Genomic DNA, 24,110 nt, shown 5'->3' on the forward strand with positions numbered 1-24,110 from the left:
GAATGACAGTAGGGAAACTCTGAAGCATCTTGAACAACAAGGAACATGCGAGGAGTTACTATGCATCTTGCCTGAGAGACAGGATGGTCCAGGGACAGCTTAGGGAGTGATGCTCTTGGCCGCTGCACCTTCTTCAGAGCTGTTCGAGTACCTTGTGGTGCCAATAGTCTAATACCTCCTGCTCAGCCCGTGCCAAGCACAGGCCACTTCACCCCTTCGGACACCTGCTCATGTATGAAGTCCAACAGCCTGTTGTTTCGGCTGAAGAAGAAACATGAAGAAGAAACATGCTGGCTCATGTTGAGCTGTAGAAGCTCAACATGAGCCGGCAATGTGTGCTGGCAGCCCAGAAAGCCAACCATGTCCTGGGCTGTATCAAAAGGAGCATGGCCAGCAGGTCGAGGGAAGTGATTCTGCCCCTCCACTCAGCTCTCGTGAGACCCCACCTGGAATACTGTGTTCAGCTCTGGAGTCCCCAACACAAGAAAGACACGGAGCTACAGGAACGAGTCCAGAGGAGGGCCACGAAGATGATCCGAGGGCTGGAGCACCTCTGCTATGAAGACAGGCTGAGAGAGTTGGGGCTGTTCAGCCTGGAGAAGAGAAGGCTCCGGGGTGATCTTATAGCAGCTTTCCAGTACCTAAAGGGGGCCTACAGAAAAGCTGGAGAGGGACTTGGTAGTGATAGGACAAGGGGCAATGGATTTAAACTGAAAGAGGGCAGATTTAGGTTAGATATAAGAAAGAAATTCTTTACATTGAGGGTGGTGAGGCGCTGGAACAGGTTGCCCAGAGAAGCTGTAGATGCCCCCTCCCTGGAGGTGTTCAAGGCCAGGTTGGATGAGGTTTGGGCAACCTGGTGTAGTGGAGGATTTCCCTGCCCATGGCAGGGGGGTTGGAACTAGATGATCTTTGAGGTCCCTTCCAACCCTAACCATTCTATGATTCTATGACTGCATGTGGTCAGATACATGAAAGTGAGAGGTTGCCCAGCAGAGAGTGTGAAAAGGGGCGTTTTGTCCTAACTGCAGTGCGCTCGTACCCAGCACCCATTTGGAATGAGCCTTTGTAACTCTGGATGAAAAGCACCAAACAAATATTGTAAACTAGTATCTTGGCAAGCTGGAAAATGATACTGAGCCTTTCCACATTAGTTTTTTGTTAAAGGAGAAATCAGTCATGTGAAGCTTGAATTTATGCTCAGGAAATTGCTTTTCATCCTACAGCACGGGTTCTTGAGCAGAGGTAGGCTTGAACAATATGTTGAAAATTATCTTTTCACAGAATTTTGATCAAAGGACAAATGCCCTTGCCTCAGGAAGCAGTTTTCCCCTGAGAAGTGGTGCTGGAAAAATCAAAAAGAGCAAAGTCTGCTTGCTGACCAAAATTCACCCATGAATAAATAGCATCGCAAAGCTACCAACAACATGATGTTTTCGAAGACCGTGTCATATTGTTGCTATAAGAAAAGTGATTTCTAAGACTCAACGTTGTATGGGGCCTCTTGCCAGAACAATATTATTAGAAACTACTATTGTTTGTAATGCAATAGAGTGTAGAAATCTAGTAATATTTGTTCTAATTTAGTGGAATCCCGACCTGAACCAAGTTTTGACAGTTTCATGTTTTGCCTGTTTGGTAAGTTTCATGTAAACTTTTTCTGTGAAATTATGTTGAGACCTTTTGTAGGAACATACCTATATTTATTATTCGTATGTTTAGAATAGCAAAAAAAAAATAAATTTGTAATTACTAGTACATGTTTGAATCCTGAAGGATCCAAAAGAACTATCCAAGTAATGCTAAATGCCCACTGATGTATCATTTTACTTATTTTAATTTTGCTTGTTTGTTACAAAGCTGAGATTCTGTGATCCTATGATTCAAGGCCTCTTTTTTCTCTTTAACATAAGCTCTAGGAACCCAGGAATCTTCACTAATCAGGAGCCTCTGAATAGGCATAAATAATTGTTCATTATATGGAATTTTTCTTTTTTCTTTGAATTTCCCTTTTACTGAAAATACCTGCTTCTCATTCTGGTGTGGAGTGACACAGTTCTAAATAGAGAAGTTCTGGTGGAAATGATTCTGACTGTTTACTAGTTCTTTTTTGTATCTCAGCATCATTTTTGTGTGTTTTCACATGCTTTGGAAGATGAGAATTTCTTCTCCCATCCAGACTCTCTCTGTAAAAGGGACATCTGCATTGCCAGAAGACTTGCAGCTCAACTTTCCTTTGTCATCCCCTGAAAAGAAGGATGCATCTGCAGTTGAGAATTTTAATGTGTTTCACTGAAAAACTAAATTCTGTTGGTAATTCTGACTTTGCCTCTAATTCCACACCAAGATGTAAGGTTGAGTAATGCTGTTGAGGGTCTTTCCCAAGGAATTGGCCAGGGGAATCCCTAGTCAGTTATTGGTGGGCTTGTTAAAGAAGACCTTCTCAAAACCATGTTAAGTTCAGCTGATGTCAGTTTTTGCTGAATGTTTCAAGTTGTAACATGGGCTGGACACAGCTGCTGTGCATTGTCAGCTTGCATGTGCTTTCTTAGCAGACTTAGCTGAAAGAACATATAAAAGTGCTCTTCTAGCCACCTGTCACTTTCATACACTATTCCCGCAAAACCCCACCTCTGCTTGATATAAATGTTACAACTGTAGTTTTCTGCTCTATGCATGTGAAGAGAAATATAGAACATACGCATAAGAAAACTTAGGAGAAGACATTGTTACAGCACTGCAAAGGTCTCATCAAGAAGCTTTCTTTGGATCAGGGCTAAGGGTAGGTAAATCTATTTAGATAAGAAAGAGGGATTTAGATAGGAATCTGAACCTTTATGGGATACTTGCCAAGTTTGTCATTACCACACTTGTCGTTGGTGCAATAGAGCAAAGCTGGTGGTAATCCTAGATCTGGTCAGAAGCAGAGTCATGCCCATTTTCATTATTCTTCAGGCATGACTCTAAAGACTGCAGACATTTAGTATGCTTCTGGCATTTTTTGGCTGTTTTTAATGCATTAAGTGGAACTAGCCTCTTTGGAGACTTAAGTGTTCCATTTATTCAGAGATGTCTTCCTGTGATGCCGGTATGTTTCAACTATATACTACGGGAATAATTTTTAGAGGCAAGAGGGATTTAGTCTTCACAGTCTGCAGAGACTCCCAGCGCGATTTTCAAGAGAACCTCACCCTGAAATGGGGAAGGAATATCTAGGGTGAGAATATGAATCTTCATCTTTTGTACTTCATCATTTATTCAACAATGAGGTCTGGATGTGTCACTCGTTCCTATCTCTAGAAGTTTTCCTTCTGTGTGTGCCTCACTTGATTTCTTTTGTCTGTCACTTCAGCTGCCCTGGCCCATATGTCCCTTTCTGTTGACACTTTGTTGCTGATGCATAATCCGCATATTGTCATTATCTTTTCTTCAGGATAAATTTAGAAATAAGAGATTATTGAACTCAAGTGAATTTTGTAGTTCTTTTACATAAAAATAGTGTATTCTTTTCATATTTAGCAGATGTTTTTCAGTATAATTTAGAGATACAGCTGAAATGGTAGTCCAACATCAAAGTCCAGCTTGTCCTCAGGGGGTGAAAACCTGTATCAGAGTTGGTAATCTAGAGACTTGGCAGTTTAGAAAAAAAAAAAAGAAAAGAAAAGAAAAAAAAAAGAAATAAAAAAGGAGGGAGGGAGAAGACTCTGACCCTACTGAACTCTTTATCTAAAAAGCTGTTAGAAGCAAACAGCTTTTGATCACCATCAGCTTTTGGCTAAGTTAAAATATATGACTTAAAGTTAGGAACATAAAACTGGGAACAATCACTAGCATTGCAAGAGCTGGGGCATTAGTTAGTCTGTGCCTTTCTGGTCTCTCCACTGTAATGGAATCTTTTCTTTTTCCTCTCTTCAAATGAACTGAAGTTCACTAGTCTCACCCATTTCTACATGGATTGCATAGTTCAGGAGGCTGCGTCCTGTCTTTAATCTGCTGTCTTCACCTTGTCCCCGTTCTTTTTTCTTTTCCTTTCTCATGGGTCCCCGTCTTCGTCTCCCCATTTCCCAGAAAATGATGATGTTGAAAATCACCGTTAAAACTCTCTTTGGTATAGTATTTTTTCCCTCAGGCATTTTTAGATAAATTTCTGATTAATACCTTTAAGTTTCAGTTTTATGCTCTTTCTGATATTAACAGGTATTTCTGTAAAGGTTGTACGTACAGGATTATTCATAAAGATGATCTCAAGAAAAGAACAATAACTCAGGTCTCCTCTGGACTGTAATTCATGCAGCTAGGTTTTCCACTGTACAAAGATGACTCTGCTTTTTCCCAGTGGCTTTCTTCCTGAAATGTTTCATGGATTGCCTGGTATCCTTTCGAGAATGCTGATAGCACACAGTGTTTCCTTGCTCGTGACTCATGGCTGTACCCTGACATCCCAAAGGCTGAAGGAAAGGGAGAGCAGTATAGGGCTGAGGCAGAAGTTTATGTAGAGAAAGAGTCCGTGCTGGCTTTCAAGTATTTAAATACACTGTTTTGTTTGTCTTGCCCTAGGCTGTTGGTTTCATCCAGAAGTGTTCAAAAGTGCACCTGTTTTCCTGTCTTGTGTGAACCAGGAACTACACCCACAGTGAGAATGTGGTCACAGCCTCGGCTGCCTCTGGGGCACCGTGTCTGAGGCAGCTCGTGCTGTTGCGTGTATTTTGGCTGTCTTGCTTTTATCCACGTGCTTGTCTGTGCTCTGCCTGATTCATTGCTTGCCAACGCTATGGTTCTCCAGCTCCCCCTCTGTCCTTCTCCTTGGCTCCTGCTCTTTGACTCACTTGCCAACTGATGAACTTTCTGGCCTGGGTATGATCTGCCCCTATTCTCCAGTGCTCTGTGTTACAGAGACGTGTAAACATTTCAGTGTTTTGAATGTTGCCCTTTGCTAACACTGAGTAACAAGAAGAAATAACCTTTTTGCTTTTCTTCCTTCCCCCTCTGTTCATAGAGAATAGCGACCGGAAAAACAAGGTACAAGGTACAGGAATCACAGAGCAGCATGTCTAATAGGTCTGAAGGGTTTCCCTCCAGAGAAAGGCTGCTTGACACTTAACTAGCTTCTGCACATTTAACAGGAAGATAGTTCTTCCATTCTGAAATTAATTTCAGAGGGGACTGAGGTTTGAAACATTTGAAAGAAGCTGCATTAATGACTCTTGATGCTCTTCTAGCTCTTTCTGTTTTCAAGGCCTACATTAACTGGAGCAAAGCACAGTTTACTTCAATAAGTTGATAAATGTATCCTGTTTCAGTGCAAGTTAGGTTCATTCAACAAAAGCTCAGAATCTATAGCTGAAAAATTGAAGATGTGGCTACTGTTGAGCCTCCAGTACTGTTGATCCGGGAGCACCAGTAATTCAGCATGCTTAGTTAAAGAAAACAGCAGTGAAGACAGATCTTTAGCCAGTGGAACATCATCTACCTGTACAGGATCACAGAATGGTTGAAGTTGAAGGATGCCTCTCGAAATCATCTAGTCCGGCCTCCCTGCTCAAAACAGAGCCAAAGCAGGATATTTGTACATATTGATAAGATGCTACCTGAGCCTTCTCTTCTCCGAGCTAAACAACCCCAACTCTCTCAATCTCTCCTTGTATGTCAGATGCTTCAATCCATTCTGTCATTACCTCAGCTATTTGTCTAACATCTACTTATCAAAGTATCTGGAGGCTATTCTTCCTCGTGTGGCTGTAGGGTTGAGAAATCTTTCTCCTACTGGCAGAATTCATGTCTGAGTTAGCTGAAGTGGGATTTTTATGGAGACAGAGTTCAGGGCTTCTAGCAAAAGAGGCCCTGCCCCATCCATCCATCCATCCTAGAAAGAGTGTTACTGCTCAGACAGGTTACCACATCCACTACTGTGACCTCAGGCTGCAATTTCTGTGAGTGTTAGCAGAGTCTTGTGATAGACTCCTCTGTGTTGCATCTCTGCTTCTGCACTTTCATAATGAGTGGACATCAGGAAGCTTTATTTAGGGATACGTTGAGGACTTCAGAGTGCCTTTCCCTGGCACCTCATGCTCAAACTCAGGGGATTACATTAAGCTGTAGTGCTTTGTTAAAACACTGACAGGTCTCGTTCCAGAAGTAACTACATTATCATCATAGAATGGTTTGGGTTGGAAGGGACCTCAAAGATCATCTAGTTCCAACCCCCCTGCCATGGGCAGAGACACCCTCTACTACACCAGGTTGCTCAAAGCCTCATCCAACCTGGCCTTGAACACTTCCAAGGATGGGGCATCTACAACTTCTCTGGACAACCTGTTTCAGTGCCTCACCACCCTCTGAGTGAAAAATGTCTTACTTATATCTAATCTAAATCCCCCCTCTTTCAGTTTAATGCCATTTCCCCTTGTCCTATCACTACACGCCCTTGTAAAAAGTGTAGTAGCTTTCCTGTAGGCCCCCTTTATGTACCAGAAGGCTGCAATAAGATCATGTGCCCAGCACGCTTCTATCTGATGCCAGGGTTTAGCAATCCCAAGCTGGCATACGAGTGGCTGGGTATGTGGCAGGGTATATTATGCTGGTGTATCAGTATGGTCAGAAGAATAAAACTGACTTTTTGTTTAGTCAAAGTTTAGTAAAATTGAATTTGGTTTGTTTGTCCACTTGATTGCGTGTGGTTGAACATAAATTCCCTTAAGGGAGGAATTTCTGTGTGTGCTTTTGAGCCAGTTCCATTATTTTCTGTATAAACATTGCTGTCTGAGATCTTAGATGTCAAACAAAAGTTATAAGGAAAGTTCTTGAATTTACATGATTCACATCAGCAGTCATGAAATGTAATACCTAGATTCACCATTTCTTTTGTTGCTGTGGAGCGATGGTTCGCATGGGACATTACCTGCTCGAAAATTAACATTTTGCATCCACCAGGTGCCTCAGGATACAAACTTGTCCCTGTGAAAGCAGGGAGAGGAGAAAGGGCCTACATCTTGTTTTTCATGAAGTAGAAATTACAGAACATGTAAGCATCAGGACAGGAATGCTGGAGTTGCTTATACTTGGCATACTCTGAAAGGAGTTTGTTCACATTTGCAAAGCAAAAACAAAAATCTGGAAGGCTGAAACAGAAAATGACCAACTGCAACCAAAGCATTTGCTGCCTGTTTGCTCTGAATGTGCAATTGGCCTTGGTCTTTTAATTATAATCCGTAAAGATGGCTCTGTTCCCTACCCACCCATGGGCTTCCAGGAGTACTGAGTGCTTAGGGCTTGGGCTGCTAATGCTATAATTGAAACAGCTGCTCTGCTCTCTAAGTACTTTATTCATTCACCTTCAAAAATGTTGATGGATCTGTGGCGTGTTCTGGACCTTATCTGTAGATGTGAATCTCAAACACAGCCACTTGCTAGATAGAACTAATGAAGAGAATTTGCTACAGCTTTTAGTGTGTTGTCTCAGTTTTTAAAAGGAGAAGAAAAAGGGAGGGAGTGAGGGGAAGACTGCTTTTAGGCCATAAAGCTCTTTGGACTAAATTCACTTTACCTACAAGACCAGACACCCTAATTCTCCATTACTCTCAATGACTTAACCTTCAAGAGAATGTAAAATATTACTAGGCTAAAAGGTCATTATTTTTACATTCTGCACTGATTTTTAAATTAGCGCATACGGAGAAAAGCCTCTAGGAATTGTGCTGTAAACGAGCAGAGCATTGGGAAGGGTCCACACTAATTCATGAAGGCCCCAGGCTAGTGGTTGCTCCGCAGCCCTCCTTTTCTCTCTTGCTATGGGACTGCCGCAAAAGGGCTAAATTGCTGTCGGAGGCCTCATTAAAGCCTGAAAACTTCAGGCAGCCAACAGAAGCTCAAGTAAACCCATAGCCTTTCTCAATACGCCTTTCTTTACTCATTGTTTTTCCTTATCCTTGTTTTCAGCCCATTTCTGAATTACTGTCCAGAGAAGAAGAGTTTGTCGTCACGTCAGATGAATGCGTTTAGTCAGTGGAAGGTCATCCTAGTGTGAGCTAATGGAAAAGCTGGGATGCAGCTGGCAGTGGCTAACTTGGATGTATTTGTTTGGTAGGGCTCTGGCAGACATGGAGTTACTAACCAAAACATGACTGCTTGACTGCTCTGATAGAGGTTTAGCCCAGCGACATCTTCCTTGCGGCCCATTGCTCAGCTCAGCACATCCTACAGACTCGGGCAGCTATAACCTCCTTGTGACTAGAGTTTGATATATTCCAAGGCAAAAAGGGTTGTGCAGGAGCATCTAAACTCTTAATTACCCGGGAGCTGGTTCACCCAACAATGAGCTGAAACTGCATAAAACCTTTGAGCTAGGCAGAGACAAGGGCCGCCGTGGTCTAGAGTCTGATTTTTATTCAACATTATTGATTGTTCTTGGCAGATCCAGAGCCTGAGAGCTTTGTGGTTATGTTTGTTAGGGAGAATTAGAGATCATTGTGAGACTTTGAGAGTCAATGAATCTAAATTTTGATGAAAAGGCAAAATCCTACTCTGAAGCAAGTACTCAGCCCATGTGGGAAAGCAGTGAGGGAGGAAAGAAAGGGCTGGAAATTTTTCTGTATCTTCCCTGTCAGCCTGCAGGACTCGGATTATGGTTGTATTCTGTTCAGGAGAGGAAGAACAGTGACAAAACGGTCTTAGAAAATTGTACCTTGACATGAAACATGGTTAATGTCAGGAAATGCAGTCTTGGTGTTTGTGGTGCCTGAAGGTGAGCTGACAATATGTACCCCTGCAGAGAGACTTTGCATACCTACAGCCTTTGCCGTCTGAAGTGCTCAAAGTTTGTTCCAGGTTCATATAGCAAAACTCATCCTTGGTCAGAGTTTGATTTATAGATTCAAAGTAGGACGTAAGTCAGACCCTGGGAATGGTGCCTGGATTGATTTGGCCTTTTTCACTGACCTCGGTGTTGTTAACTTAATCGAACCTTGCAATATCCTCAGGCACCAAGTATATCCTTTTATACCTAAGTTCACGAAAATGTCACAATCTTCCTAAAGTCACGCTGGAGTATCACAGCAGGGGCCTTTCACCCTGTATGTGCCTTGTGAGGGAATCATGGAATGGTTTTCTTTCCAGGCTTTGCCTAATACAGGCGAGCTTGCAAGCAAGACTTGCTCTTTGAGGCCAAGCTCATGTTTCTGAGCTTTCCAGGATGCTGCAGTGCATGCTGTCCTTCCCAGGATGGTGTCTAAAGGCAAGAGCTATCCCAGGAGATGTTATTAAATTGCAGTTACTGATGTTGGTTAAAAAAAAGAGAAAAAAGACTCCTTGAATTTGAAAAACAATTTAATGTGATACTGAGACAAACAGCATTGGCAAGACTGCTGTGTTTTGGGAATGCATGAAAAGACCTAAGTATTTTCTTTATCAGTAAATACTAAAGACATTCATCATGTTTTCACACTGGTTTAAAATCACTGTTCAAAAACCACCTTCAATTTCATTGGCAATATTAACCCAAGGAAATGAGCTTCTTGGTTTAGGTACCTTTTTAATTTGGCTGTGAGGAACGAGTAAATTATACTAGAACATCTTGTGGAGCCTCTTTTGTATGCGTGTTCCTTGTCAAGACTTTTCTTATTTATGCTCAAAGGAAGCGTGTATGCCAAATGTTGAGACTAACAGGCAAACGTATGCCAAGCTAAATAAAACATCCCTGAGCTCCAAGTACTGGGGAGTTGAGATCCTAGACAATGGCTTAAACTCGTATTTCTAGGCAGTGGCAGATGTGGTCGGCTACTCTTGGCTTCCCTTCTGGGTGTTCTGCATGGCCTGTTACGATTCCTTTCTCAGAAATGCCCAATGCTAAATGAGGGAGATTAGATCAGTGGGACAGAGACATGTCTGGCAAAAGTTAGTCTTGACTGTAGGCAGCATTTCTTCTATTTGGACCTACACAGCGTGTGTTATTCTCGTATATCTTCCAAATGTGGTTAAGATAGTGAGGACATTCTTACCAGCTGGGATAACGTTGCTGTGACTGCTGCTCTGTTGAAAGCTGTGCACACCTCATGCGTTTCATGGCGTTTCTCTCTCTTTAAAGTTGGTGTTTCAGTTGTTAGGTAGTACGATCTGCCTGACTTCTGATGTGTCGTTTGCTCTGATGAGTAGATGCTGGCCTCCCAAGTTCCGTTTCTTTGAGTACAGTGACCAGCTGATTGTTTTAATCGCTCTTTTTTTTTTTTTTAAACATCTTTCTCCATTCAAAGTTGAGTTGTGCAGTTCAAAGGCCCCCTTCCCCACCAGGGTAACTATTATAATACCTGCTATGTAAGCGATAATGAACACAACCTTTCTGCATTCCAAGCCTCATCTTTCTTCATTCAGATCCTTCCTAATGAGTCATTTCTTTCAAAAGTCTGTGTCGTGGTTTTAGGCTGATCCAGCAACTAAAACTCACACAGTCTCTCCTTCTCCAGTAAAGTAGAGAGGAGAAAAAAAATAAAATAAAATAAAGGGACTGAGGGTTGAGACAAGCACAGAGGGAGCACCCACCAACCATGGTCCCGGGCAAAACAGACTGGGTTTTCTTAAAGCAAAACAGTTTATTAATGGTTACTTAGAAGGACGAAGGGAAATGAAACCGGTTACTTGAGAGGATAGAAAGAAGCAAAGCCAGATCTTAAAACCGACACCTTCCCCCCCCCTTTCTTTTTCCTCCTGACTCTACCTCCTCCCCCAGCGGCGCAGGGGGCAGGGACTCGGGGGTCTGCAGAGTGCAGGTCAGTTCATTCCGTGCTGTTACTGCCGCTTCTCTCTTAAAGGAGGAGGAGTTCTTACACCCTTTTCCCCTGCTCCAGTGGATCCCCTACCCACGAGGAAAAATCCACAAACTTCTCCAGCATGAGTCCAGCCCACTGGAAACAATCCTTCCCCATGGATTGCCCCAGTGTGGGCTTTACCACAGTCTCGGATACTTAGGGAGTTGTAGCCACTCGCTCCGGCGTGGGTCGTCACGCAGACTCCAGATGCCTCTCTGCCTTGTCGTGCGTCTCAACACGACCGTCCTCAGGCTCAGGCATCTTCTCTCCACGGGCTGCGAGTGGGTCTCTACTCTACTGAGGCCGTCCTGGTTGCAGGGGGGCCGCCTGCTATCTCACCATCAGCCGCAGGGGAAACTCGGCTCCGGCACACCTCCTCCCGCTCCATCCTCACTGACCTGCTGTCGATGCAGCTGTTTCTCTCAGATCTCAGTCCTCTCCAGGTGAACTCAGCCCAGTGGGCACCCCGGGAGTGGGGTGCCCCCGAGTTCCCCAGCTGGTTCCGCCGCCGCCATTCTCCGTGGGCGGTGCCAGCCCGACGCAGGCAGCTGCCCGGCCGGGAGCCAAGGAGCAGGGGCAGTGCCCTCCTCCCTTCTCTCCCCGCTCCTGGGCAAAGCACCTTTTCCGGTTCCTTTGTCCCGACTTAAATAGGGCAATTCGCAGAGGTGCCCTATTGGCTCAACCCCGAGGGGGATGGCAGTCTGATCTGGTGGCCAGAACTAAGCCTAACCCGGTTCCAAAACTGGGGAGGTCACAGGGAGCAAAACCCCTCTCCTGCCACCAGAACCCCCACCCCCTCCACATCGAACCATGACAGTCTGTTTGAAGGAAGCAAATGAAATTGGAAGAGGAAGTTGTTCATCAGGAAATACATATTTTATCTTCACCCCTGCAATTTCCTTTCATGCTACCTCTCACATTACTTATGTACAGACATCTTCTGTACTGTACAGTTTTATGAGAGATGTTTCACTTCTATTTATTTTGCACCATGTTTTATTTTTATTTACTTACCTCTTTTGCACCACATATGGCACACCCTATGTCTGATGCAGTCGTATGCTTACCTCTGTGTTGCAGCCAAACACTGGGAACAGCTGAAGCTAAGCTGGCGTTTGCTCAGGATTATTTGCCAGCCTTATTGGTTTCTCTGAATCTCTGAAATCCAGTCAGGCTATTTTTTTTTCTAACCAGATAGCTTTTCATGGGGTTTGATTTGATGAATGGATTTTAGGAGCCTCTTACAGGAGATTGGGGGCTGTCTTGTAGTGGGTGGGAAGGGAATGCCTGGAGTAGATGTTCTGTAAATGCTTCTGAACCTCATGATCCAAACAGTCCTTCATCTAGGCCTTAATCTTTCTTTGCATATATTGATACCTTATTTTGAAGTCTAGGTTATTAAAGATGCTAGCTAATTGCAACATGTCCTTAGAGGATACAGAGTTAAAAACAGCTTTTCTCTTAAGTAAAACCTTCCCTCTCATTCACTCTTTTAAACCTTTGAGCCTAAAATCTTTCATGGTTTTTATTCCACCATACAGATGGTGAGCAGACACAACATTCGTACTTCCCTTTAGCTGTGTCTTGAAAAGCCATTGCTGCATGCTGAGGTAAAACTCGGAGTTTAATTGTTCTCACAGACATGGCTACTGAGAACTCAGTTATTTCAGAATACTTTGCCACTACTCTTCTCTTTGAAAAGACATCCTGTCTTTCTGAAGCCTTGACTGTAATTAAGATTAGATTTTTTTTTACTTTAGATATTTAAATTAAAAAATGAAAACTACTCTTTGGCACACCTAAGCAGTGCTGTACATTGGATTGAAAGGATGGAATTTCTTTCTGATCCTCAAAGACAATTAAGTTACTCCCTGAAGCATGAAATTTAATTACCATCAACAGAAGCAGCATGATGCTATGGATTAGGACGTAGGAAAAAGAATCAGAAATTTTTATCTCTGATCCTGGTTCTCCATCTAGTTATTGACTAAATGAGTCATGTAACCTGTCTGTGCCTCCTTTTCACCCATCTGAAAAATGAGGTGTTTGATTACTTTGCTAGGGGCTGTGAGGTCTTTATAAGCATCTAAAGATGTAATGGTTTGTATGAATGCTAAGTGTTGCTGGGATTGCCTTGGCTTACATGCTGCCAGCAGTTACAGCAATTTGGTTTCATATAGTGAAATCTTGGGGTTTTTGACAGTATTGGTTTCATTAAAGGAAGTGTAATCAAGCTCACATGCAAATAGGGAGAGGACTACAAGAGGAGGTGACACTAAAGAGCCATTGTGCATCAGAAAAGTATGCTGAGCTGCTGTTCTTTTCACATCAGTTTTGATGCTACATCTTGAATACAGTTATTAATTGAAGCATCTCAGGAGTGCCCCCAAATGTGTACTTCTCAAGAGGTGGGAGAAAGTCTTCTCCGTCTTGTATAGTTTAACCGGAGAACAGAAAGGAACGTTCAGTGCCAGATGAACGTATTCCTCTGGGCAAGTTGCTTAGCTCTACTGTATTTCCAATTGCAGTAGTCTCTTGCTGGAGTGATTAGTCATGTCACATCAGTGAGGAGCTCCTGTGAAAAACTCAGAACTGTTTATTGGATGTGCTGAAGTGGCTAATTAAAATAATTTGTTCTGTCATTTAAAAACACAAAAATGCTTTCTCATATCTCAGCTCAACTTGGCCAACAGAGCTTTTGAGTAGACAAATTTCTTAGCATGCCTGTAGGATTAAGTTTACATTTCAGATGGTCAGTAACAAAAATTATATATAATTTTATAATATTATAATAATATAATATTATAATATTATTATAATATAATTATATATAATTTTATATATATAAAATTATATAGTGTCTGGGTTACTCTTTCCACAGACATTTTAAAAAAGAAAACTGAACTAATAACAACCCTCTCATTTAGTGAGTTACGTTCCAATGCAAAGGTGCCGGATTACTCTGTTGGAAAGAAGTTTACCCTCCACCAAGCAGCGTAATTTCATTGTCTGTTGGTGAATCCCTCTGCAGTTCCTGTGCTCTTTCTTCCAGAGCCTCTGTCTGTTTTAAATTCCATTAAAAGATTCTCATTTGTAACCACAAGAATTAGATTTAATTGTGAGGCTGCAGTTCTTTGGTTACTTAACTGATTCAATTCTTTACAGCACTCAAATGTAAGTCTTCAAATTTTCAGAGCAAGGAATTTACTTCAAACAGGTTAGTAAAGCAAAATCTTTGTAAAAATAATTTTTCTACAAGATGCTCAGGAAAGAAATGTTAAAAGAATTAATATTTTTTTACTCTATGGAATTTAACAGGAAAATACATTTTTCTGTAGGTTTTATCATTTGCTATTTTAATAAATTTTCCCATGTTGTGTTGTGGTCTTGTAGCTTGCTTTAAATACAGGAGGAGATTGTATTACCAATGAAACTCTAGTGGCTTAATTGCAAACTTACATTGTTATCCAAGAGTAAGTGTGACATAAAAATATCCTTTATGGGCTACTTGTGTCTCTCTGAAACCTAAAGCAATTTCTGCCATATTGCAATATCTCCCCAGTTGTACGATTCTAGCTGTACAAAAAAGCCCAGCATTGCCATCCTAGAAGTAGGGTAGAATCAGCTTCCTTCCTAGCACATGTGAGGTGATATCATTGCAGTCTGGATCCAAACTCTTGTTGATCTCCTGTTCTAGGCAAGGTAATTGCATACTGCAGCTGACTCATCGGTCAAACATGGCAGAATTACAGAGCATTTTTTTGCGGGGGGTGCGTGTGTTACTAGTTTTTTCTTAAAAGCGTTAAAAGAGTAAAAGCAAAGAAAATCATTACAATTATTTAATCTTTTTTATGGTGAAACTTTTGCAAAGCCATCTTCTAAACGCATTTTGAGGGAAGGGTGGAGAAACTTTCTTGGAACTAGTCACAGGGATGTTAAAGGTCTGATCCAATGACACTAATAAAGATCTTAACTGTATTTAACCTATCACCAACAGTTATGTCTTGCTTATGCAAAAGGCCACAGAAAAGGGTAGAAAGACAGCTGGCATTAAATCAATAGAGGAAAATGTATACCATTTTTCTTTCTCTTGTCAAGTAGAATGATCTGTGAGCAGGAGAGTTTGCGTTGCAAAATTTCTGCATTGCATGTCAAGAATTATCTCCTTTAATGCTAAATAATCTTCTGTTAACATACAGTAACTTTATTTGTTGCCATTTTAGAAAGTAGATCCTTTTCAAGACTATTATCATCATGCATCAAATTCAAGCCCTGATGTCTTTTAAGTAATTTTAAGATCAATGAACTGAAATTAATTTAAAGTTGATAATGAAAAGTAGTTACAAGGCAGTGTATTGTATTGTTTCAACTCTGAGGAAAGAGTTTACACAACCTTCTCTGGGTTCTATTTTTTTTTCTCCGTCTCTTAGGATTGCATTGGCATACAATACAATACATACAATGTGTTTCTTGAAAACATTTTTTTTTTTATTTTCTGTTTACTGCAGCCTGTAAAGATCTAGTCTGGTTCTTCCTTTGTGCAGTGCCTGTTAATTGCTGAAGCAAAAGAAAGTCTGGAGCAGTGTGAAGTCAAGATTAAAACCAGTTATAAACTCCCGGATGATCATACAATGGCATGCAGGATGGAGAAAGTTATATTCTTTCACCAAGTCATCTAGTAAAGGAGAAAAATTCTCTTTTGGACTCCTACTGATAGTTTTTAATTCTGCCCTTAGCAAGGTTTAATTCTCAAAAATCAGCTTCTGTTTTTTTTCACAACCTTTATCGTGCCACAGGTGGATTTTGATGTGAAATACTCTGATGCAACTGCTATTATTGCTATTTAATTTTGTAATTCTCAAAAGTTCACTAACCTTTTACCAAAGAGATAAACTAAGTCCTTGCCGAGATACATTGCGTTTTCCTCCCAGGCATACCAGGATAAGTGTTGGTAACAAGAGGAGTGTTTTAGATGGGAGGGAGCCTGGACCTGGAGAAATAAAATCACAGTGTAACTCAACTTAGGTATGAGAAGTCTGTTACATTCCAGAGTTTTTTTTTCTGTGGCGAGTGGAAATGAGAGCTGACTTCAGCTTGACTTCAGAGAGCTTTTTTCCTAAGGGGAGGAGATGTTTTGGAGTGCTCATCTTCCTTCCATCTCCCATTAATGGCTGCTGGGAGCACACAAGCTGAAGTGTGACCCAGGAGGGGCCATGCAGCTCGTCATTTGACACACTTCAGCTCAGGTGCATTGAGCCTTCATTTACTGTGTATAAGACAATAGGATTTATGAGTTGGTTGTTTTGTGCTCATTGTTTCCATATTCTTCTGATATGTTGAAGACTTCTGCTTTCAAATTGGTCTCTAAATGTGAGAAAGCAGTGGCTTTATCAGAGCCAGGCTGGGACAGTGTTCTGGGTGAAACTTAATTTACGCCTAGGTGCCGGAGCAAACCGACAGTGCACTGTACTGGAGACACAGAAACACCTCTTTAGCAGGATGAAAGAGCACAGAGTGACTATGTGTGTGTCAATTGGATTCAAAATCATTTATCTGTGAAGACAGACAAATGCAGGACACAAGTATGCTGGCTTGAGATTTTACTTGAGAGTTCTGGCACATCTTTTCTTTTAATTCACTGCCTCTAAGAGAGCATCCTTGCTATTAATCAGTGCTGGCATAACCCAGAGGAGCATGCAAAATGGCATCTAATGCATTAGTGTATTGATGAGAATTAATCAGAAATGTGTTTCTCCTGAAGCTATGTGCTGCATGAACAACCAAAGAGTGTCTAAACTATAAATATCTCTCCGAAGTTAAGTTTCCATTAAAACTGGATTATGGCTTCTAAAACTGGTTAACTATGTGTGAAATAGAAGTGGGGGAGCAAAACCTGCTACCTGGCAAGCTGAGTCATGGGTGGGAGGATTAAGAAGAGTTAGGTTACAGAGAAGTACTTTGGCTTGTTCAGGATCTATTTGCAAACCTAACCCTTGGAGGGTTGTACCAGGCCTGAGGTTGTTTCTAGCTTTGGGAAGGAGTGATACAGCCTTATAAGAGAAACTCTGGGTGTTGCCCAGGCTTTCCTTAAGGAACAAATTCTCTGTAGATAATATATCCAAGTCTGAACTTGTCTAAAGTCTGAAAATACTTTAGATTTCACTAAAATGCTTTAGCTGAAATCTAGGATTTTCAGCTACTCTGTCACTGAATCATAAAATCACAGAATGGTTCATGTTGGAAGGGACCTCAAAGATCATCTAGTTCCAACCCCCCTGCTATAGGCAGGGACACCCTCCACTACTCCAGATTGCTCAAAGCCTCATCCAGCCTGGCCTTGAACACTTCCAGGGATGGGGCAGCCAGAACTTCTCTGGACAACCTGTTCCTGTCCTTCACCACCCCGAGAGGGAAGAATTTCTTCCTTATATCTAATTTAAATCTCCCCTCTTTCAGTTTAAAGCCATTGCTCCTTGTCCTCTGACTACATGTCCTTGTAAAAAGTCCCTCTCCAGCTTTCTTGTAGGTCTCCTTTAGGTACTGGAAGGCTGCTAGAAGGTCTCCCTGGAGCTTTCTCTTCTTCAGTCTGAACAACCCCAGCTCTCTCAGGCTGTCTTCGTAGGAGAGGTGCCCCAGCCCTCAGATCATTTTCGTGGCCCTCCTCTGGACTAACTCCAACAGGTTCATGTCCTTCTTTTCTTGGAGGCCCCAGAGCTGAACACAGTACTGCAGGTGGGGTCTCACCAAAGCAGAGTAGAGTGGCAGAATCACCTCCCTCGACCTGCTGGCCACGCTTCTTTTGATGCAGCCCAGGATACGGTTGGCTTTCTGGGTTACAAGCGTGCATTGCTGGCTCATGTTGAGTTTCTCATCAGCCAACACTCCAAGTTCTTCTTAGGGCTGCTCTCAATCCATTCTTCACCCAGCCTGTATTTGTGCTTGGGATTGCCTTGACCCATGTGCAGCACCTTGCACCTGACCTTGTTGAACTTCATGAGATTTGTACAGGCCCACCTCTCCAGCCTGTCAAGGTCCCTCTGGATGGCATCCCTTCCCTCCAGCGTGTCAACCACACCACACAGCTTGGTGTTGTCAGCAAACTTGTTGAGGGTGCACTCGATCCCACTGTCCATGTCACTGACAAAGATGTTAAACAGCACCGGCCCCAATACTGACCCCTGAGGAACACCACTTGTCACTGGTCTCCACTTGTACATCGAGCTGTTGACTGCAACTCTTTGAGTGCGACCATCCAGCCAGTTCCTTATCCCACCGATTGGTCCATTTGTCAAATCCATGTCTCTTCAATTTAGAGACAAGGATGTCATGAAGACCAAGGTGTTATTAGTTTGTGTCTGTATTGCAGATTCTACACATCTGAGCCAACTCCTTTATTACTGTAACTTCAGTGAAGGTCCTGTTCACTGGATCTGACCTGCTGTATCAAGACACTGAGCAATACCTAAATAGTACCATATAGTATGTTCCTTTACAACATACAGCATTAAATTAAGATGTTAAACCATGGTCTCTTTTATTGTTTGGAGCAGTATCTAGAAAGATCATCTTAGTTGTTATGGCCAATGTTGAGGCAAAAATAGGTTTTGATGTTGAAGGCTGTGTGGAGATGATAGCTGTGTGCACAGTAACTGATGCTTTTGTCCTTGTGGTTGTCAGCTTACCAGTCTGATTCATCACTCTGTGGAGTGCTTGGAGGTTATGCAGAGGATAACACGAGCAATCTGTTATCTGCTGTAATTTGCTTTTGGGAGCTAAGTTTCACAGAATCACAGAATGGTTGAGGTTGGAAGGGACCTCTGAGATTGACTAGTCCAACTTCCCTGCTCAATACAGGATCAGCTAGAGCGGGTTATCCAGAGTCCGCATCCGGTCAGGTTCTGAATATCTCCCAGGACGGAGACTCTATAAGGTTTCTGGGCAACTTGTTCCAGTGTTCAGTCACCCTCAAAGTACGCAAGTTTTTTCTTGTGTTTAAATGGAAATTCTTGTATTTCAGTCCCAGCACATTGTCTGTTGTCCTTTCATTGGCTACCACTGTCTGCTTTTGTCTTCTTGCCATCCTCTCACAAGATAGAAACATTGATAAGGTTGTGCCTGAGCCTTCTGTTCTCCAGGTTAAGCAATCCCAGTTTTCTCAGCCTCTCCCCATATGTCAGATGCTCTAGTCCCTTAGTCATCTCTGTGGCTGTTTGCTGGATTCACTTCACTAAGTCCATGTTTGTCTTGTACTGAAAAGTCCAGCATTGGACCCAGAACTTCAGATATGTCTCCACAGCACTGGATAGAGGGGAAGGATCATCCCTTCAACCTGCTGTTCCCAGTGGAGCTCAGGAAGCTATTGATCTTGCTCGTCGTTGAGGACACGTTGCTAGCTTGTGTTCAATGTTTTGTCCAGAAGGACCTGCAAGTCTTTTTCTGCAAAGCTGCTTTCCAGCCTGTGCTGTGCAAAGGGTTGTTCCTCTCCAGAGTCAGAATTTGGCATTTCCCTTTGTTGAACTTCAGAAGGTTCCTGTTGGCCCAAATTTCAAGCCTGTTGAGGCCACTCTCAGTGGCAACCCAACCATCCTGTGTATCAACCACTTTTCCCGATTTGGCTGGAAACTTGCTGATGGTGCAGCCTGTCTGATTATCCAGGTTGTTAATGAAGATAGAAAACATTATTGGCCTCGCTGTTGGCCCAGAGGTATATCACTAGTGACCAGCTTCCAGGTGGACTTTGTACCACTGATGATAACCCTCTAAGCCTGGCAGTTCAGCCGGTTTTCAGTCCACCTTGTTGTCCACTTACATAGTCTGTACTTCCATCAGTTTGTCAGTGAGGATGACATGGGAGGCAGCATTGAAAACCTTACTAAAGTCAAGATAAGCAACATCCACACTCTCCTCATCCATCAAGCTGATCATCTGAGCATACAGAGCTGTTCAGGTTGGTTAGGCATGATTTCACTATGAAGAGGTTCCACACATGGTATTTTCTCATCTATCTCAAAATATGACTGAAGTAGCTTTTCTGTTACCTTGCTAAAATGCTTTCTAAAATTAGATTCATAACACATAGGCCACTAATAGAAATTTAATAAAGCTACTACTAATTAACATCTAATGCATATCAGTTATGCTGAAGTAGATCTTGCTGCTGCCAGGCAGCTTGTAGTACAGGATCCGCAAATGGGTATGGGTCTGTTAAATACAGGGTGTTTTATGGAAAGGCCTGGAGATCAGAGTCCCTATTCTGCCACGGAATGATGGCAGAATCGACTCCCATCCAGATTTGCTTGCAAGTTTCTCTACTGACCCAGTAGCTATTTTTAGTGTCCCTGATAATTCCACCAGTTAGTGTTGTCTTTAGCTCATTTGTTTTTGTGTCTCTGAGGAAAGAGGCTGATACTTGGGATTTCTTTTCACATGAATCTTTAAATCTCAGACAACCTATTGTAGGAATTTGTACCACAAAGTAGGAATATATTTTGTAATGAATCTGGACTTGAGTGAGTCTGCCTTTTTCCTTCTTGCGTTGCAGTGATATAAAATACCTGCTTGGCAACAGCTCTGGGAGTTAATAAAGTTTCTGTAGTAAACTATGAGAGGCCTGAGAATTTCAAACGAAAGTTATTGCACTAGTAACTCAGAAAAGCAATTCCTAAAACTCCTGGCACATTTATCCAGAGGGTTAGCAGTAGCACAGAAATGGAAATCATTGTTGAGAGCCACTGCGTACTTGGAATTAAAATCCATCAGTCTTCTGAAGCGGAGGAGAACGATTTTCATGACATACAGAACCTTCTGTATTTCATAACGAGAATTAAATCTAGGGTGGTTTTTTACTCTATTTGTAGGGAAATTTGTATCCTCTAATCCCTATAATATGCCTAACTTGAGATGACATCAAAAGAAATAATGTGCACAGAAGCTAGGTATTTAAAATACTCTCAATGCTTTATTTTATTTAATTTCAGTAAAGCAGATTTATGTATTTGTGGGAGGGAGACAGAAAAGGAGCAAGGATGTCAACATCCCTTTCTCAGGCGGGATCCTTGAGCACAGAAGTTGGAAGATGGGATGTGGCAATGAAAATAACTAAACAACAAAAAGAAACCTGGCAGTCTAGTTTTGCTCTTCTCGCTGGAAAAGAAAGGAGGAAGAAACCTAGTAAATCATTAAAAGCAATGTTTACTTTTCTGAGTTGCAAGTTGAACTGCATTAGCTCTCAGCAGGGTCTTTCCACAGCCCTTGCTTAGGACTTTTCTTTAGGTCCTTATAATACCTGTTGGCAGCTTCCTTGGCTGTGCCTGCTGGGAATTTTGTCCAGTTCAGTGGAGTGTAATGACACCGTTGTGTCCCTGATGAGATCAACAGTGTCTCTGCCTCTGGAGCAAAGAAAACTCTCCTAGCAGGTAGCAGTATAGGGTCTGCGATTTGGGATTGATCCATGCTTGCAGCAGGCACAAGTGATGGTTGGTTGGTGCAAATGTAATACCCATATGTTGTTATATTTCCTTTCAGAAGTGTGTCTTAACTTGATAACATCCAAATTTTGGCATACTTTTGGACAAAGAGGTTCTTGTTATGGATGCCAGATAAACTGTGTAGTTTCTTTTGTTCAGAACATCTGTTCCAGTTGGTTCCCTTCCCCAAGAAAAATGTGTTCTTGTGCACAGCCCACGTACAAGCACAAATCCCTGCACTGAGGGGACAGAGGTACTTGATGAGGCAACATTTCTGTAAGAGCAATGAAAAATGTGTTGCCCCAACCCATTATGTCAACTAGAAATAGTTACAGTCTTCTTCAAAAATGCTTAATATTGGCGTTTGAAAGCAACTTAAGGAAACACAGGAAGGTTTATTTCTCATCTTTTAAAATTGCAGCTGGAGCTGTAAAGAGCATTTCGTGATAGGCTTTATTAGACCCCTGTTGTCTTGTTTGGTTCCAGCTGACCAGTTACAGTACGCTAAAAAGAGATCTTTTTTCCTTGGTGCTGCATTTTTTCCCGTAACAGAAGTGTGAAAAAGTGGATTAGTAGTGACTGAGTGGCTTTACGGAATCTCTCGTCTCTGATCATGTTTATGGCACTGAATAAACTGGGGTGAAATGGGGGGTGGGCTCTGTATTGCTGCTGAAGTGATACATGCCTCTTGGGAAGCAGCCCTTCACAAATGGTGTCAAGAAGTGGTTTTACTGGCAGCCTGTGCCCAAGGATGAAAGGTGAAATGGTCCACAGCATGTTGTCATACAAGTATTTTATTCCTTATAGTTTTCCTTGCAGATCAGAATTCCACTATGCTGGGGGAAAAACAAATACTTATATTTTTACTGTATACCTGTAGACATGTCTTGCTGGACACAGAACATTTGGAAGTTAAATCAGAGGTAACGTTGTTAGAGCTGAGGGTCTAGGAGTAGTTCTTGTGCTGGCTGGCAAGGTGTTTCAGGCAGAGCAGCAGATCCAGCTGATCAGAGGGGAGAAGATAGACGTTAGAGACAGCCAGCCCTTGATGTCTTCTAGTGTCTCAGAGAGTAAATTAGGCTCGTACAGACTTTTTGTTTTCTTTTACTCTTAGCTGCATGCAGACTAAGTTGAAACACTCTTGGAGTGTGGACATTAGTCTCCAGTGCTGCTAACCTGGTTCCTTAGTTCCTTGATTTACTTGGTGGGACTTTTTGTTTGTTTGGGAGGAAGGGGGAGGAAGTATGAGGAGGAGAAATAACATGTTTTAGTTGTAGTGCTTCATGCATGTGTAGGTGTTCCAGCCAGCCACATTAGAAGAAAAATATGTTACCTCACCAGTGACACAGTGCTGGGAATTACAGCTATTGTGCAAGCCCTGGAGACTGGCTTACTGCCTGAGTGACTGAGAGGCTTTGCCGGTGAGAAGCAGGAGGAGTGGTATTTAGAGAGGATGTGCATATGTGCTACAGATTTCACAGCTTGCTTTGCAAAGAAAGTTAGGCTTCTTTTAAACAGCAGGCAGACATCTGTGAGAAATCCAGGAGCACAGAAGTGTGACAGAAGAGAAAAATAAGCTACTCTTCAGCTGGGTTTTTCACACCTTAGCTGGTTGGAAATCTTGGTGCTTAGAAGCTTGCTTTTGCAAAGTCCATGGGAGGGACAGGCCTTGGCCATGGGGCACCATGAGGAGAGTGAAGGCTGGGATAGGAGACACAGTATGAGTAGCCAGATGTGGAGCTGCTCCTTTGGGGGATTTGGTCCTTGTAAAGTAGTCTTTCTTACCCTCTTCTCCTTTGTTCTTTCCTTGCGCTGTATGATGAGACCAGATGGGTGTTGCTTCAGAGGAGAGTTGGACATCTAGAGAAACCATTTCGGATCTCACTGGAGTATGTCGCTAATGGGAACAAGAGCGTAGCAGCTGTGGATTCCTTTGCAATGAAGAACTGCAGTACAGGTAACATAGAGTGTTTTATTGCTTCTAGCTTATAGCTTTTTGATGCCTTTTGGGGGAGGAGTGTGATTTCTGGCTGTTACAGAACCTTCAAGAATGAAAGCTTCTCGTCAAATCGATCATTTAAATTAAAAAAATAGGGTCTCTTTAAGGGAAAAATTTTTTTAATGCTGCATCAGAAGTTTTTAACTTTTTGAAGGAAACAAGATTTTTTTGTTTTCCCCCTCCTTCGGAAAGAATTTCTATGAAAATTTCATTTTGGGAGAACCAAAGCAGTATTTATCCTGGCTTGCCAAAAGCCTATCCTGACGACTTCACGTTCTGCAACAGAAAGTAGAACAGATGAATGGTTCCTAGACAGGTAGCTTGCAAACCATCTTTTTCATTTTCCTGATAACAAATTTTAGGGTTGTTGTTTTAAACAACTGTGGAAAACTAGATTCTAACAAAGTATGCCTTTCTTTGGCAATGTTCCAAAGCAGTTATTGCTGAGTAACCCCTAATTCCTCAGTGTAGTGCATGGAATTTTAATAAATGGGCAACCTTAATGGGGGTTACTCTTTTAAATACAACCTCCGTTATAAATTCAAGTATGTAAATGTAGTGCTTCATGTCAGAAGCAGCTGCATTTTGGTTTTACCAGCTTTATGGAGCTTCCGAATCATACTGAAATCTTTAGGTGGCATGTCAGCGAAGATTATTATTACTTATAGCATTTAACACTTTACCTTTTGTCCGTTTTGTTTATTTGGAATACAGCTGAGTTGAGCTGCATGTCCTGCTTTTCAGCCTGTCTATGACAGGGATATCTGCTAGAGAATATACATTATTTTGGTTATTTATGTTGCTCCTCACAAAGGCCAGCTGTATTAAGGAGTTTAGTGCACTGTCCGT

At 42.1% G+C, this 24,110-nt stretch overlaps 1 protein-coding gene across 1 annotated transcript in view; it reads left to right on the forward strand.

The window, feature by feature from the left end:
- Positions 1 to 24,110, forward strand: part of ALK (ALK receptor tyrosine kinase) — a 332,439-nt gene that overhangs the window by 199,516 nt on the left and 108,813 nt on the right. Inside the window, exon 5 of the mRNA XM_086629993.1 lies at positions 23,092 to 23,219. Coding sequence (XP_086486119.1) covers positions 23,092 to 23,219 — 128 coding nt within the window. The remainder of the gene's footprint in view (positions 1 to 23,091; positions 23,220 to 24,110) is intronic.

The sequence above is a fragment of the Tauraco erythrolophus genome, chromosome 2 (assembly GCF_009769465.1).
Source record: "Tauraco erythrolophus isolate bTauEry1 chromosome 2, bTauEry1.pri, whole genome shotgun sequence".
NCBI classification, from domain to species: domain Eukaryota; kingdom Metazoa; phylum Chordata; class Aves; order Musophagiformes; family Musophagidae; genus Tauraco; species Tauraco erythrolophus.